At 42.4% G+C, this 17,948-nt stretch overlaps 1 protein-coding gene across 4 annotated transcripts in view; it reads right to left on the bottom strand.

Moving 5' to 3' along the window:
* Window positions 1-14,081: 14,081 nt before the first annotated feature.
* ATP6V1A (ATPase H+ transporting V1 subunit A) overlaps window positions 14,082-17,948 on the bottom strand; it is a 176,318-nt gene continuing 172,451 nt past the window's right edge. For 3 of the 4 annotated variants that reach the window (XM_033941978.1, XM_033941979.1, XM_033941980.1), the window contains one exon: window positions 15,622-15,756. In XM_033941978.1, coding sequence (XP_033797869.1) covers window positions 15,664-15,756 — 93 coding nt within the window. In that variant the 3' untranslated portion in view covers window positions 15,622-15,663. Of the gene's footprint in view, window positions 15,757-17,948 lie in introns of all 4 variants that reach the window. The other variant, XM_033941981.1, reaches the window with a different exon arrangement.

Genomic DNA, 17,948 nt, shown 5'->3' with positions numbered 1-17,948 from the left:
GGAAGAGGGAGCTGGCTCGAAGATAACGCTGCATCGATCGCACCGTGGACCGGTGGTTGAAGAACACTGTTTTGGGCCTGATGCATGTGCTGGCCCTGTGGACCGGCAGGAAATTTCTGTGGACCGGCACTGGTCCATGTACCGGTGGTTGAAGAACACTGACCTAGATCACTTTCCAGAGAACCTTGGTTACTTGAGCGAAGAGCAAGGTGAAAGATTTCACCAAGACATAAAAACAATGGATACCAAGGAAGATGGGATGCACACATGAAGGCAGACTATTGTTGGAATCTTATGTTGGATTGTCCTGGTAGAGCCCACTCTCAGAAGCCTTTCAAGAAGAGCTTCTTGTGTGTCAAATGACTGGAAAGTTTGTTTCATAAACTTGTGCTTTTGGTGTGGAATAAGTAGATTTGCTTATGGTACACTTTTCTTTTAATTTTTAATGTTTCCTTCATATTTAAAAGATATTAATTTAAACACTACATTAAAATATCCTGATTTTTTAATGGATGAGCAAAGTGAAGAGTGGTATATGGCACATGTTTTGTCAGCTCAAAAACTAGAGCTGACAGGAGAAAACTGGGCTTCCTATAGCACACTAGAGCATGTTCAGGTACATCTTAGTTCAGGATTAATTTTATTTATTTATTTAGATTTCTATCCCATCCTACCCTGAGCTCAGAATGGGTTACAAAAGAACATTTGGTCAGAATATATTAAGACATTCATGGCACATTACAGTTATATTAGGAGTTCATGGTACATTACATAAGGCAGCCATGGAACTTCGTAGCCATGGTAGCACAGGACAAAACAGGATGCAGAGAGATGTTCATAGCAGTCACAGGAGGTGTTTCCTGCTGGAAGAAGAGAAAAAGGTACTGCTTTCTGGAAGTAGTTCAGGTGAAAAGGAAGGTTTTTACTGCTCTGCGGAAGCTTATCAGTGAATTCAGCAATCTTATCTGAGCAGGCAGTTGGTTCCATAGGCATAGGATAAAATGGCTATAGGAGCACTCAGTATTAACACTAGACCAGTGCTCCAAATAGTGCTGAAAGGCATATACTATAAACTGCACTGGTAATTTTGATGCACCCCTAAAGTTTGCACTGCATTGAAAATGCTGCCTCACTCTTGGAATGGACATTGCTCTGATTCATATATAGACAGCATTCAGCACAATAATTATTAATATACCCTGACTTAGGAGTGAGGTTCATTCCACTCATGGTTTGTGCAAAAGTAACTCATTTGGAACCATTATCGTGAATGCACACTGTGCTTATAATGCTAATTCACCCATGGAGAGTGCAGTTTTGGTAACATTGAGCTAGATTCACTAACCCTCTGATCCGTGTGCGATCTGTTTCTGTTTGCATGCAGGCCAACAAATTCACTAAAGGCCTGCATGCAAATGGAGACGATCGTTGGCACACCCCAGCCAATTACACAGATTGCTAAAGCTCTGACAGTAGTGACAGGAGAAACAGGCTCCTGTCACTGCTGTCAGGGCTTCTGCCAGCTTAAAAAAAAATTTTTTTTTAATCGGAGATGCAAAATACCTGCCCAATTAAAAAAAAATTAAACCCCCCCCTCCCAACAAGTGCCCTGAACCACACAAAAAATTTGCCCCGCAGCCTGCTCTCTGCTGCCCCACAGCTATGCCCCGACTCTTCTGCTTTCGGCCCGAATCTCTCCTGCTCTTCCCGCACTGGGAGCCCATGGTTTTAACCAGCGGGTTAAAACCACGGGATCCCTGGCCTACAAAGTTGTAAAAAGTTAAAAAAAGGCGCCATGCCCCCCCACGCAAAGCAGGAGGGATGCCAACTCCCTCCTCTCTGTTCAATGATGATGGGTCAGTGGGCCCTACTCTTGTCCTCACAGTGGGGTCAGTATGGATCCTGACATGTCTAACATCACATACTTCCAGACCATGAGAAATTCTGTATTTTAACTACCTTATCAGTCATCTAAGGTTTAGTTCAGTACTTCCAAAACCTGTGCCAGTGACCCCATAGGATATCCACATTTAATATACAGGGTTTATAATGTATACAAGGAGATCCCCCACCCAGTCCTTGCGACACACCCAGTTATTCAGGTTTTCCAGGTCTCTACAGTGCATATGCATGATACATTTTCATGTACTACCTCCATTGTATGCAAATGTATCCAATGTATGTGGATTGTGGATATCCTGAAAACCTGACTGGCTAGGTGAGTCCCAAAGACTGGGGGTTGAAACTCACTGCAGCCATTTTTTTAGTGACACTGTGTGGGCAGGAATGTAAGAGTATTGCTCTTGCCTGAACTCACCGTTGGACCACTAGTGATTAAGGTAAGCCCTGGGGGAATCCTACACTGCTTCTATGAGGAAGGGATGAGGTCTGTGGTGATTCTACAGAAGGGAAGGAGGGAAGGATAGATAGAAGCTGGGCAAGGGTTATGCTGCACGAGGGAGGGAAGTATAGAAGCTGGGCAAGGGTTATGCTGCACTAGGGATGGGAGGAAGGAAGGATAGAAGCTGGGCAAACTTCTGCTGCACAGGGGGGATGGGAGGGGAGGAAAGATGCTGCACATATGGGGGGAGAGAAAGGAAAGAGGAAGAATTGGGGTGAAAGAGAGGAAGGTAGAGATGATCATGTGCATACCCCAACCGAAAATAAGACCTAGTGCATTTTTTGGGCCCAAAATTAATATGACACTGTCTTATTTTGGGGGAAACATGGTATTTATGATGTCCTGACTGATTTCATAGCCATCAACTTACATATATGAAAAACATAATCCATTTTTTGTACTATTTGTGCTTGAGATGGAGTTAATACTTGGCACCAAGCGAGCTGCTGTAACTAGAGTTGCTATAAGTTTAGAAAACTTAAAAGGTACTCCATCAGGGTTCATATTTAACAAAGCACACCCCAAATGTTTAACAATAAGCACCCCACAAATATCTGATGTTATTGAGAAAATCATATCCCAGAATAAACCCACCTTGGGGCAAGTCCACCAAATATGTTGAAATGACTCTTGTGCCCCACATTTCTTCCACCAGGCATCAGGAAGATTAGGATTAATATTATGTAAGCGCAAGGGAGTGTAATACCACCGGTACAAGATTTTGTAGCCATTTTACACCATATTGCAAGCTATGGAAACTTTAAGTAAAGAGCGCAAGAGACTCCTCCATTGTGCCAGTGTGACAGAGCCTCCCATAGGGCAAAATATTGCACCAGTGGCTGGTCATGATATAGCATGAAGCAATACAAGTGAGAGATACATCCCCTTCCAGTGGACCTCTCCCAGACTCGATTCCAAGCTGTAGCATCACACAGGTCTGGCAGCGCCTTCCTCTTTATGAAATCTACTACTTGAATATACTGAAATAACTCAGATACTGTGAGGCCAAACTCCTCCTGCATTCTTAGAACAGGGATTAATTTACCCTCTATCAGAAATTGCCCAACATCATCAACCTCCCACTCCTCCCAAGCTCTGTATCTGGGATCTGGGGTAAAGTCATCTGCCACCACCACTGGGATTTGACCAAAATAAACCTTGCCCTTAAAGAGATGGTCCTGAAAGGAGGCCCAAAGGTGCAAAAGCACCCCTATCAGGGGGTTAACCTGGGATGCAATAGCTCAGATCCGACCCCTGTTAAGCCATGGGAGGTATCGCAGGGAAATATCCCCCATGAACCAGACTTCCATTTGAACCTAAGATTTATGGGCCTCTTTCTACCAAGCAAGCAGATACTGCAACTGTGCTGCCACATAATAATAATAAAATTGGGGTACCCCCTTCCCTCCCTGATCTCGCAGCTGAAATAGCATTGCTTTCCTCTTGACGATATGGACCTCTTATCTTGTACATCGCCTTGAACCAGGTTCTAATAAGTGCAAATAAGAAATCCCAATTAGATTATATTAGTACTGGGACAGTTAAGACAGATTCATACAGTGTCTCACAATCTAAGGCAGAATTAAGATTAGGTTTTTACCTTCGGTAATCTTCTTTCTGGAAGTCCCTGGATTCAATATACAAGGTATCGAATTCATAGCCGTGGTCCAGTGCTTGCAGAAATCCAATATGGGTTTAGAAAGAGCCATGGGGTTGAGACCTTTTTGTTGTCTACTTTGGCTATACTCTGTAGAGGCTTAGATATGGAGAAAACTTACTGCATGGTGTCTTTGGACATTTCAGCAGCTTTTGATACTGTAAATCCTCTGATTTTATTTAAGAAATTACAAATGGGAGGTATAGGAGGAGTGGTTTTATTCATTGTTGACAGACTGCAAATTTGTGGTGAAAAGTGGTGGTGGAGTTTCCTCTGTGATGTCATTGAAAAAGGGAATGCCACAGGGATCGGTGTTATCTGCCTTGTTGTTTAATGTTTATATTTCGTCATTAGGGCAAATAATGGAAGAACTAGGTGTTCATTACTGGATATATGCAAACAATATATGTTTTTTCTTTTCAACTGAAAATTGCCAACCTGACAATTAGAACTGGACAGATACCGGATGACTGGAAGATAGCGAACGTCACGCCAATTTTCAAAAAAGGATCGAGAGGAGAACCGGGCAACTACAGACCTGTGAGCCTTACGTCTGTCCCTGGTTGAAGCACTGATTAAAGATAGCATAGTCCAGCATTTAGATACACACGACCTGATAAAAGCAAGTCAACATGGCTTCAGGAAAGGGAAATCATGTTTAACGAATTTACTTCAATTTTTTGAGACCGTGAATGCACAAATTGATAGTGGAGAACTGGTGGACATAATATACTTAGACTTTCAGAAAGCGTTCGACAAAGTTCCACACAAAAGACTTCTCAGGAAACTACAAAGCCATGGAATAGAGGGGGATATACAAAGATGGATAGGCAAATGGCTGGAGAATAGGAAACAGAGAGTGGGCATAAATGGGAAGTTCTCCGACTGGGAGAAAGTGACTAGCGGTGTACCCCAGGGCTCGGTACCTGGGCCGATCTTATTTAATATCTATATAAATGACCTAGAAGAAGGAACATCCAGCGAGATCATCAAGTTTGCAGACGACACAAAGCTATGCTGGGCAATCAGATCGCAAAAGGATAGCGAGGAACTTCAGAGAGATTTGGGTCAGTTAGAGAAATGGGCGGAGAAATGGCAGATGAAGTTTAACGTGGAGAAATACAAAGTGATGCATTTAGGCAGTAAGAATAAGGAACACGAGTATAGAATGTCAGGTAACTCTAGGTAAGAGCGAACAAGAAAAGGACCTGGGTGTACTGATAGATAGGACCCTGAAACCATCAGCACAATGTACGGCGGCGGCAAAGAAAGCAAATAGAATGTTAGGCATGATAAAGAAGGGAATCACGAGTAGATCGGAGAAGGTCATAATGCCGCTTTATAGATCGATGGTGAGACTCCACTTGGAATACTGTGTCCACATTGGTCTCCCAACCTAAAGAAGGATATAAAACTGCTGGAGAGGGTGCAAAGACGAGCAACAAAACTAGTAAAAGGTATGGAGAAAATGGAATATGAGGATCGACTTAAGAGACTGGGATTATTCTCCCTTGAGAAAAGGAAACTGCGAGGGGATATGATCGAGACCTTCAAAATACTGAAAGGAATCGACAAAATAGAACAGAAAAAACTATTTACATTGTCCAATTTGACATGGACAAGAGGACACGAAATGAAGCTAAGGGGGGACAAGTTCAGGACTAATATCAGGAAGTTCTGCTTCACTCAGAGAGTGGTTGACACCTGGAATGCTCTCCCAGAGGAAATTATTGCGGAATCAACCATCCTAGGATTCAAAAGCAAACTAGATGCACATCTCCTTACGAGAGGCATAGAAGGATATAGGTGACTAAAAATTACGCCAGGTGTACACCTGACAGGGCCTCCATGTGTGCGGATCACTGGACTTGATGGACCGAGGTCTGATCCGGGGATGGCACTTCTTATGTTCTTATGTTATGTTCTAACTGAAACAAGAATTGAATATGTGATGACACAGCTGGCTGACAGTATGAGAAAGACTGGCGACTGGATGGATGAAAATAGGTTAGTGTTGAACCTGCAAAAATCAGAAGTGATGCTTATTGGTGATGATGAACAATTATTGCAGATGCGGGAGATAAAAATGCAAGATGTGAAATTGTCTGTCCTCTGACAATGCAACAGCACATTTTGCATATTGTCAAGGGAGCTTTTATGCAGATGAGGATATTATCTAAGCCAATGTTGTCTGAAATTAATTTTCAAATAGTAATACGTCTTGTTATTACTAAGCTGTATTTTTGTAATGCATTATTTTGGGGCATGGCTAAATCCAAAGTACATGCTTTACAAGTGGTGCAGAATACAGCCGCTAGGATGATCACTGGAACTTCCCCCTTTCAACATATCTCCCCAGTATTGAAACAGCTACACTGGTTGCCTGTTATGTTTCGTATTGAGTATAAAATCCTGACAATTATATATCAGGTAGTGTATGGAAAGGCACCTTGCAAGTGTTAAGGAAGTATTTAACATCATAGAAACATAGAAAATGACGGCAGAAAAGGACCACAGCCCATCTAGTCTGCCCACACTAATGACCCACCCCTTAACTTCCTCGATGAAGAAGAGATCCCACATGCCAATCCCATTTGGCATGCTGCTGGCCTCAATTACCTGTAGAGGTAGATTATTCCAGCGATCAACCACTCTTTCGGTGAAGAAATATTTTCTGGTGTCGCCATGAAATTTCCCTCCCCTGATTTTCAACGGATGCCCTCTTGTTGCCGTGGGTCCTTTAAGAAAAAAGAGATCTTCTCCCACCTTGATACGGCCCGTAACATATTTGAACGTCTCTATCATGTCTCCCCTCTCTCTGCGTTCCTCGAGTGAGTATAGCTGCAACTTACCCAGCCATTCCTCATAGGGGAAATCCTTGAGTCCTGAGTCCCTGACACCATCCTGGTGGCCATTCGCTGAACCGACTCAACTCTCAGCACGTCTTTTTCAGAATCAACAATGAAGTTAACACTTGAGCATGTACATGCGATACATTATAAGAAAACATGGATGTCAACGATTTCTGTGGTGGGGCCACGGTTATGGAATGCTCTGAATAGTACACTAAGGCTATGTCAACATCTGCAGTCTTTTAAGAAATATTTGAGCGAATAATAATAAATTACTACTCATAATGACTGGTGTTGCCATTCAGCAAATTACATAGAATTGGAAGGATTGGAGGAGATTAAATTACAACTTATGGTGGAATTCTTTATGCCATATCTATAAAATGGAAAGGTTTATTGCATTACAACGGGGATATTTTAAGAAGTTTCAGGATGTGTGGAAACCATTAACAAAGTATTGTAAAGATTAATTTGAAATTGTTTCCCTTATATTTATCAACTTAAGGTGTAGGGAGGGGGGAATTTTATTATTATATGTTTTATATGATAATGGAATATATGGGTGGGAGGGATGGAAAAGGGGAAGGGATAAGAATTTATGAAATGTATCAATGATTGTAAGTGATGTATTTATTGTTAATGTGAATGAATATATTTAACACTTAATGTAATTTTGAAAATGAATAAAGAATTTTTAAAAAAATAAATAAATCTTTGAAAATTCATCTATTTGTTAAAGCGTTCCTATAGGCTAGCCAGACTTTTTCCATTTCTTCCTGTCATTTATGATTGAATATTTGTAATGTACTGTATGCCTGTGATGTAATGGTGTAGTAAACAGTGGATTTATGCATGTAAATGCTGTAATCCGCTTAGATTATAAGTAGAATACAAATTTTTAAAATAAATAAATAAAATTAATGTGCTCCTTCTACTACTGAGAGAAAGACAGAGCCACCTACAGTTACATCAAAAAGCCAAGCAACCACACTGGAACAAGACAACAAAGGAAGCGGCACTGGGAAACTTAAGCAATGTCTCTTCTGTTCTGCTCAGCAAGAAAAATATAACAGAATTAACGACATAATGAACAACAGCCAACAGGCTATACAGAGAACAGTCAGGAAAAATTAGAACTACCCTGCTGCATGTGACGAGCACCAACCAGAAATCTGCCATTGGTAACAATTATACTGACATAAGAGTGAAATCCCCCACAGGGCCTATCTGCTGTCTAGAAGATACTTTGGCCTAGAAGGAGAAAAAAACTGAGACAGAAACGGCAGGCAATTCAGATAAACTGAGCAAATACAGAGGGCGGGTCAAACTGAAAATCCTCCAGGGACAACCAGAAAGAAGATTACCAAAGGTAAGAAGAACCTAATCTTCCATTCTGGTACGTCCCTTCCACATTCAATATGTGAGGTGACGTACCAAAGAAATGGAATCATCTAGGGAGGGACAGAAGAGCCTGCCATAACACAAAGTCCCAAAAACGGCGTAAGAATGCGCCGTTACATCCATTTGGGAAAACCTGGTAAAGGTATAAAGACCAATTAATCGCCCTGGAGGAACAGCTCAAGTCTCCACTCACAGTACTGCAATAATCCCAGTTGAGAGGGCCTGAAGAGAAACAGGCGGCTGCTTGCCACATAAAATGTAAGTCAATGAACTTAACACAAGAATTGACTTTGCTGGGTCAGACTAGTGGTCCATTGTGCCCAGCATTCCGCTCCTGTGGCGGCTCCCAGGTCAAAGACCAGTGCCCTAACTGAGACCAGCCCTATCTGCGTATGTTCTGGTTCAGCAGGAACTTGTCTAACTTTGTCTTGAATCCCTGGAGGGTGTTTTCCCCTATAACAGCCTCTGGCAGAGCGTTCCATAAGGATCCAATGGGCAACAGAAGCCTCAGACATTGGCCTACCTCAATGAGGCTGGACTGGCAGGACAAAAAGAATCTGAAAGGTGAAAATCATTAGTTTTCTCCAAGTAATGGAAGAAGACTCTCCGTACATTCAAATTGTGTAAGATCTGATCCTTCCTCTGACCCCATAGAGTGGAAAGCAGGTAAACGAACCTCTTGATTGACATGAAAATCAGAAACCACTATTAGCAGAAAAGAAGCAACCATATGGAGAACAAGTCCCAAGTGTGTTAGGCACAGAAAGGGTGAGGAAGATGCAAGCAAAGCGCCCCTCTGAAAATCTGGTCACATATGAATGAGCTGTAAGCAAATTGGAACCACTGTGTGCTCAAAAACACAAAAGACTAGCCACTTGAACTTTAAAGCGAGGCCACCGCCAAGCTTTATCTAAACCTGCCTGAAAAAAGGCCAGTACCACAGAAATAGGAGCCCTCACTGGCTCCACCTGGTCTCAGGTACACCACTGCTTTGGCAGAAGCTACAGTAGAGCGCTGCTTGGACTTCAAAATTGTCAAGAGAACCACATCCGAATAACCCCACATTAGCAAAGCTGAGTGCTCAAGAGCCATGCTGAAGGACCAAAAAGCTGTGGGTTCTCCATGGGAACTGGACCCTGATTGAGTAGGTGAGAAGGCGCTGCGAACCTTTTCATAATACTGACCTCGCACAACAACCCAATTGCTGTATGTATATATAAATATAGGTTTATTAGTAATAGACAAAAGTCAGCTTACATGAAAACAACAGTACAGCAGATTGAGCCAATGGATCACATACAGTGTGGCCACTACTGTTATGGATCCATCCTAAAATTAAGTCAGACGGTATGCCACTTATATACTTTTAGTTCAGTAGCCTAGAGTACTACCTAGTTACAGATTACATACTCCCTTTCTATTGGTTTGTCACATTTATCATTTCTATTGATTGTATGGTTTACATACTTATCATGGAGCCATATTGAAGCCTGGTGTCACCTAGTGTCAAATTTGATGCCTCTATTTTCCCTGACAATGCATTCTTAATACTAAGTTCAATATTTTCTGAGAGTAGGCCCCCCTCCTTCCTGAGCTTCATTGTCCTTTTCAGCAGTTCAGATAACTTTTAGTAGGACATTTTGTTTTGGTTTGTCTTTTGGAAAGTCCCAAAATATCCAGTCAGCAGATATTTGCCAGTTACTAGAGCAAAGTTGAACCTTCCACATAGGCTTCTTGTTTCTTGCTGACAGAAAGAGATATGATTGTTCAGAAACTTGAATTCATAAGCACAATGTCTCTCTTAAAAATATAACTTTTGGGGGTCTCATAGGGGTCTTCACCTACATTTTCTACACTGGACCTTTGAGTTCTTGGCTGAAACCATGAAGTTAATCTGAGGCTTGCCCCAGCACTGCACTATAAGACAGAATGCTCTGGATCCAAGACTGAGGAAGTCCACTTCTACGTTATTGACCCCGGCCACTCATGCTGCGGAAAGGGCCAGAACATGCACTTCTGACAATTGGAACAGCATTTGAGCTTTCTGGCCCAAGGGAGCACTTCTTGCCCCCTTTGGTGACTCACAAATCCCACTGCCGTGGTGTTATCTGAAAATACTTGCACTGTTTTTCCTACCAGAGTGCTCTGCCAGATGTAGTGTGCAAAACTCCCAAAAATCGATCGACCAATGCATCTGAGACAGAGTCCACTGTCCCTGAATGGAGCGATCCCTGCAATGAGCCCTCCAGCCTGCTAGTCTGGTATTCTTCATGCTAGTAGTCCACTCTGTGATCTGAAGGGGCTTTTCCTTCTTGAGAGTCTCCCCCTGAATTCACCAGTTAAGACTGCTGTGAACTGGCTCCGTCCAGGGGAGCAGCATCTGAAAGGAATGACGTTGCGGGGACTGAGAGGGAAGTGACTTCTACAGAGGATGCATGTACGCTCTGGCCTAGGGCACTGCCTCTAGGGAGGCTGCCATGGACCCTAACACCTATGATAATGCCAGGCCATAGGAACTGGGAGCACCATGAGGTCCAAGATCGTGTTTGAAGCTTCTGTCTATGTGGCTCAGGAAACCTGTAATGGCATTTACAGCTGTGTCTTCTTGACACTGAAAATCTAGCCCCAGCATTGCAGCTGAGACACTAAAATCTCTATCACTCGCTCACAGTCCTGTTAAGACAGAGCCCGGATCAGCCAGTCGTCCAGATATGGATGAACCTACACACTCACACTGTAGAGAAAGGCCACCACCACCATGTCGGTTGTGAAGGTGCGTGGAGTAGTCACCAGCCCAAATGGCAGAGCTATGAACTGGAAACACTGCTGAAGAATATGAAAATCCAGAAACCTGCGATGATCTAGGTAGATCAGAATATGAAGGTAAGCTTCCACGAAAGCCAAGGATGCCAGAAACTTGAGATCCAGAATAGGTCTCCAATCCTCTGACCTTTTCTTTGGCATGAGTATCAGGACTATCTGCCTAAGCCCGAGTCCTCTTCCAGGATGGGCTCCGTTACTCAGATGGCCAAAGGACATTGCAGGGCAGTGCAAACTCATGACTCCTGCTTGGGACGACTTGCCAGGGAGTCCAGAAACAAATCCGGAAAAAGGCAAAAGAAGTCTAGCTTTTGCCCCTCCCAAATGATGTCCAGTACCAATTGATCCAAGGATAATCAAGCCCGCTCATGGGAAAACAGAGATCCAACCCCCGAGCTGAGGGAATTCTGCTGGACTTCTGGTGCTGCTCCGGGAAGAGATAATGCCGATCATAATGTCTGGGAAGGAATAGGTGGTATCCCTGGGAATATCTTCGGGATGAAGAGCCCAAGGGATCCCGATGAACTTTGCAGGAAGGACAAAAAGAATAGCAAATCCCTCCCAAAGCACGCTGAGACTTATTCAGAGGGAAAGATTTAGGATGGCGATCCGCCAAACTGGCCATGATGTCATCCAGTCTGGCCATGATGTCAAACTGGCCATGATGTCATCAAAAAGTTGCTGACCAATGAAGGGGAGTCTGCTCAGAGTCAATTTAGAGGCAGAAACACCTGCCCAATGATGAATCCAAAGAGTCTGGTTCACCGACACTGCTGCTGGAGGGCATCCATCACATAAGCCACACCTGCCATCACGAGCTAAGGACAGGCATCCTCATTTGCAGAGGCCACCTGGAGCAATCTCATGTAATATGCATGCACTATGAAAGAGGCTGTCGCAGCAGCCTTGATACCTGAAGAAACCACATCACAAGGCTTTTCTTTCTCTTTTTCCCCCCAGATATGGTCCAGTCTGTGATCCCGGGAGTTTATGAACAGCACACCTCCATCTCTAGGGAGGGCCGTGCACATAGTAACCTGTGTCCCTGTGGAATCCACCTTTGGCTGTTCGAAAGGCTGCTGAAATTCAGGAGCCACAGGGTAAAGTCTAGACATATCTTATCAGCATGAAAGAAGTCACGGGGTTATCCCATTGCTCCGCAATCAGGCCCATGAACTCTGGATGCGCTGGAAAAAAGGAGGTCACAGCATTAGAGCAGCTCATGACTGAACACTGCAATACAGAGGGCTGGAAATTCAAACTGAGCACTTTCATGGCATCTGAGATGAGATAGTGGACAGAAACAGATTTGAAGAACCTGCAGATGGAAGGATCCTCACCCAGATCCAGACTCTCCGAGATAACACGCTGTATTGAACCGCCGAGGAAATCTACATCATCCAGGATGGAAACAGTGTCAGGAGACAGGACAGGTATAGTAGCCATTTGCAAGTTAAGGCAATCTGGATCTATGGTGACTGGCACAGAGTCCTGCAGAGGGACATCCGGCAATGTAGCAACCTGATTTTCCGCAGGGGATGCACTCACCTTCTGTGTCAAAAGAGCTGGGGTCCATGGAATATGCTCTCCACAAGCTGAATCAATTCCGGAGAAAAGGCACACCTTGGGGCAGTGGTCAGGTCTTGCCGAGCCATTGGCGCTGTTTGGAAGGAATTCCCTGACTCAGTGCACAGGTGCTTGGGCCATCATCCAAAATGAGCATTTGGCAGTTTTTCTACCCAGTTCCTGGACCCATTCCAGCTCCCCAGCCCTCAAGGACCTGGAGGAGGTGGTCTGAAGCTCCCGCCCCCTCCCCCAGGGCGCAGCAGCACGTGGTACATGGACTCTCCTACACCAGCCATCCGGCACAATCCAAACATGTAGTTGACAGATTAAGGGCTGAAGAATCCATCCCTATTGATTTTTAACAAAACTGTGGGGTTTTGAGGCTGAATTTAAGCTTTGAAGAAAAACTTGATAAAAATCCAAAATGGCCACTGCCAGCAAATTCACACAAAAAATGCACAAATAAATCTCAAAAGTAAAAATTTGTGATTTAGGGTATGGGGAGGTGGGAGACTTGAACCCTACTCTCAGAAACCCTTAAAAATCTGTTTTACAGACCACCCCCGATTCTCCCTTAGGAAATAATGGAGGTATACTCACAGCCACTGAAGTGTCTTGCCTGCCAGCTCTTTTCACTGCAGCCAAATGGAGGAAAGGATTTTTCTGCTTCAGAAAAGCTCCAAAAGGACCCAACTTTAAGATCTCTGGACTGCCAGTCGGACAGACCCCTCCGCCCCCACGGATCCTCTCCACATGATTGGGGGTGGGAAACACAGCCTGTGCCGATACCCTGAGAGCTGTTACTCAGGATATAATCAGCCTGCCTTAAACCTCTGACAAGGTCAGAAGGCAAGCTAGCTCCCAGGGAGATGGACCCTGAGCCTGAACAGGGTGGCACACAATAGGCTGGCTCCACAGATCCACCAAAGTTTCTCTGTGATGTAACAGTCCAGCTCCACGGAACTGCTTCCTTTCCTCTAGCAAAAGACCACCGAAAACGAACTTGAAATCACCAAAAATAAGAAAAAGATGCAGAGCAGATCAAAAGACTTCTGCATGGATCACTTGCACTAATTGAAACTGTAGGTGGCTCTGTTTCTCTCTCAGTAGGAAGAGCACAGTGAGAAAAGTGTTGGATTTCTGCAAGCACTGGATTGCGGCTATGAATTGGACACCTCTTGTATTGAATCCGGAAGAGACATACCAGAATTATACATTTACCAGCCACTGGTGAACAAATAACTGTTCAAAAATTGGTCTGTTTATTTCCATGTTGGTATGATGGGGATTTTGTAGACCCAAAAATACTTTCAGAATCTTCAAGCATGAATAATCTTTGCTCAGTAATCATCACAGACAAGGAATCAGTACATGGAGAAAAACGATTATTTTAAATCTATATTTTATTCTTTCATAAGCTTGGGATAGGTTTACATTATTTTCAGATCATAAAATTAAACCAGGAAATGCATTTTTGTCCTTATTTTAACCTCTTCCATATGCAGGGATGAGGAGAGGCAGGGCACAGTGAATATCAGAACTTTAACACTGAAAACAAAACCAGAAAATTCAAAATAGTATTTCCGAAGCCATGGAGGCTGGCTGTATCACACCATGCTAATCCACGACCAAATAAATTAGAGAACTCCATTATCCTCAAAATATGACTTGTAAAGTTTAATACACCATCTGTAAAGAAGTAAAACCACTGATATTCTAATCTTAAACTCTACATCACAAAATACCATGGTACAAGGTAATGACCAGGAGTACAACTAAAAGGGAAAGAGTTGACATAGCAAAGTCTCTCCCATCCATGAACCAGTTTTCCTCAAATGAGAAGCATATGCAGAATGCACCAATGGGCCCAGATATTAAAAGCCTACACCCATTCTTTGTCTATAAGAAAGATAAGTGGAGGCCAGACACTTTAATTAAAGTGAAATTTCAGTCAAAGTAAGGGGCTTACATTTAGACCTTCTACTGATTTCTTAACTTTAGACATCTGAGTTAGGCATCCAGTACTGGACATCAATGCTAAGCACCTCACTTACTTCCCCCGGACCTGGCCCAACCTACTATTTAGTACCTGGTAAAAATAGGTGCCTAAATTTAGGTACTCAGAAGAGATAAATTTTCATTTATGCAGATCTAGGTACTAACTTCTTAGATTCCTAGATCTTTTGAAAATCTGCCTCTAAGGCCTCCTTTTACTAAGGTGCGTTAGCCGTTTTAGCATGCGCTAAATGTTAACGCGCCCATTATAAATCTATGGATGCGTTAGCGTTTAGCGCATGCTAAAATGGTTAACGCACCTTAGTAAAAGAGGGGGTAAGAGTCTTTAGTGACCAGCAAAATCCTGGAAACTATTCTTAAAAAGTAAAAAAAAAAAATAGCATTGCTTGTATGCAATCCAGAAATGCCCTCAGACAACATTTCAAGTAACTTACACTTGTTCTGGATGCAAAAGAAACTCAGCATTAACCTTTTAAACACATGTGGCAAGTTAACTTAAGTAAAGTTTTAAATATTTCTGGAATGAATGTCTCACCCATGATTACCATATGCCACAGACTTCAACTCTAAAACACTTGGTTTACAATGTGAATTGTTTGATCAGATAAACAAAGGCGTGGCATCAGTGTTTAAATCTTGCTGGAAGATTCTGTTCCCAGGACTTTATAATTAACAGGTCCTATATTGCCAGCATGGGCTTCTCATTGTTGTATCAAACACACACATACACACATTAATTACACTCAGCAGTTCATGACAGACAGATACAGTGATGCTCTCAAAACACTGGAATGCACAGGAACCATTAGTTCCTTTTTATTTGAGGACCTACTCAGTGGGAAAGGAGACACAACTGAGTTACTGTACTATATGAGTACTCCTGTATGGATGTAGAACAGTGAGAACACAAGCAGTTTGAGATGATCCATGAAAAATGAGAAGGAGATGGTCTAATCTTCAAGGCTACGGAAGGCGTTCTGCATGTCCTCAAAAAGCTGGCTGTAGTCTGCCTTGATCTTAGCTTCTCCTTCTTTTACTGGGTCCTAAAAATTTCAGAAAAGGAAAGAAAACATTTTTCTACATTGAAGACCAGAGATTATGTTTATAACAAAACAACCAAATGAGAAGTAAGCGGGTTAATATCACATCTAGTTTTGTTTAACTGTGAATGCTTATCATGAACTTTTTGTTTCTATCAAATTTGTATTCTTATCTACTTAAGTATGGTAAATGAGTAAAGACATTTAAGAAGTTTTGCATGGCAATTACACCTATAAATAGTGGCATTTTAAAGAGTAGAAGGTACACAAAATCAAAAAATAAAACAAACAAAGGAAAGTGATCAACACAAAAATTTCATTTATTGTGATAAATCCCATAAATTTAAGGGTTAGGTACATGCACAGATTAAAAAAGGGCATGTTCTACGCATGCTTATGGTGGTCAAAAATATATACACATATACTGGATTCTGGGAATATAAGTATATTTCATAAAACTTCTCATTGGCTTTTGTATTTCCTTTAAGGAATGCTTTAAGTGACAGCAAAGCTTCAGACAGGACTTTAAAAGAGTGAATGAGGGGCAAGTATACTTTGCCCTCTGGTATTTTAACTGATCTTTAATTGGCTACTCTTATTCGTGTTATTTTGAAAGTGTAGCTCTTTTATAAGTACAAGTACATGCTCCTTTGTGGGCTACTTAAGTGCGCATATGTTCAAATGATTTTTATTGAGCAAAAAGTACAAAGTATACAAAGAGCATAACTGAAGAAATACAGGCTCAAATTTTTCAATGGACAGTAAAATTAGAACAATCCCACCCCCCACCCACCCCAGTCCTCCATCAACCCAAAGAAAGGGTTAATTAAATAAATTACAATAAACAAATGAGAAAATCAATAGGCGATTCCGAGCCAAAGTAGTCATAGGGCTTGTTTTACAAAGCTGTGCTAGCGGCTGCAGTGCGGTAAAGGCCCTGAAGCCCATAGAGATTTAAAGGACTTCGGGGCTGTTGCCGCGCAGCAGCCGCTAGTGCGGCTTTGTAAAACAGGCCCATAGTGTTTCAAAAGGGTTCCCATGTACGCTGAAATGAGCGCCCCGACAAAGAGGAATGATCCAAGATATCTTTCCGTTCCTACTGCAAAAGAGTAATCAGCCGGCATCTCCAGAGAGAAAGATCCAGAGCTTCAGCCTCCAGCCACTTAATCAGAATACATTTCAAAGCAACCAATACAGTCCACTTGAGAAAATTTTTACTTCCCATCGACGAGGTTGATAATGTGGGGGAAGTCCAAATAGAAGAAGAGGAGATCGCTGGATAGTGGTGTTCCAAATATGTTCCACAAAAGTAAAAATATGATCCTAATAAACTTGAATAATAGGGCAAGTCCAAATCATGTATCTCAGACCCACCTCAGGGTCGCGGCAACAGAGACAGTCAGCTGATGCCCGAAATCGGGAAAGAAAGGCCCTCTTGGGAGAAACATAAAGTCTCAATACCAACTTATAATGCTGTTCCCAAAATGTAACATATCTACAAAAAGTAGGCAACTTTTTAATAACAAGCAATATCACATCTTCAGGCAAAGTAGTACACTTCTCCCTTCGTATTCCCGGGGGATGTGGGCACAACATAGCCGTGAATACTGAAAAACCGCAAATAACTTTAAAAATGTTATTCGCGGGGTTTTTTTTTTTTTAAGTTAGTGTTTTTTGTATTGAAACCGCGAATAACGTTTCAACAGTTATTTGCGGTTTTGGGAAATAGGCACAAAATGAGAAAAACAGTTTTAGGAATCAGGCTACCTTAAACTCTTTAAAATAGTTTCAAGTTCAAGTTTTATTAGGGTTTTAATTTGAATGCAATATCAAATAATTCAATGCGTTTAACAATAGTAAAGTAAAATTGGTATTACTGTAAAATAAATGAAAACACAGCTGCTGCTTCACATAATTCTCAAGCTTTATGAAACTGTTAAATCCAATATTATTAACAGGATCTATAGCATAGGGAGTGCCATTACGGTGCGATTGAGGAAGTAGGAAGGCACCTCCGATTATTGGGAGCAGCTTGTTAGAGAACCGACGAGAGGAAATGCCACTCTGGATCTAATCCTAAATGGGCTAAAGGGACCTGCAAAGGAAGTGGAAGTAGTGGGACCGTTGGGAAACAGCGATCATAATATGATCAATTTCAAGGTGGAAATAGGAATACTGAAAGGAAAGAGAACCAT

Source organism: Geotrypetes seraphini, chromosome 4, assembly GCF_902459505.1.
Source record: "Geotrypetes seraphini chromosome 4, aGeoSer1.1, whole genome shotgun sequence".
NCBI classification, from domain to species: domain Eukaryota; kingdom Metazoa; phylum Chordata; class Amphibia; order Gymnophiona; family Dermophiidae; genus Geotrypetes; species Geotrypetes seraphini.
The sequence above is the reverse complement of the archived record's forward strand: the minus strand, read 5'-3'. Positions and strand labels throughout refer to the sequence as shown.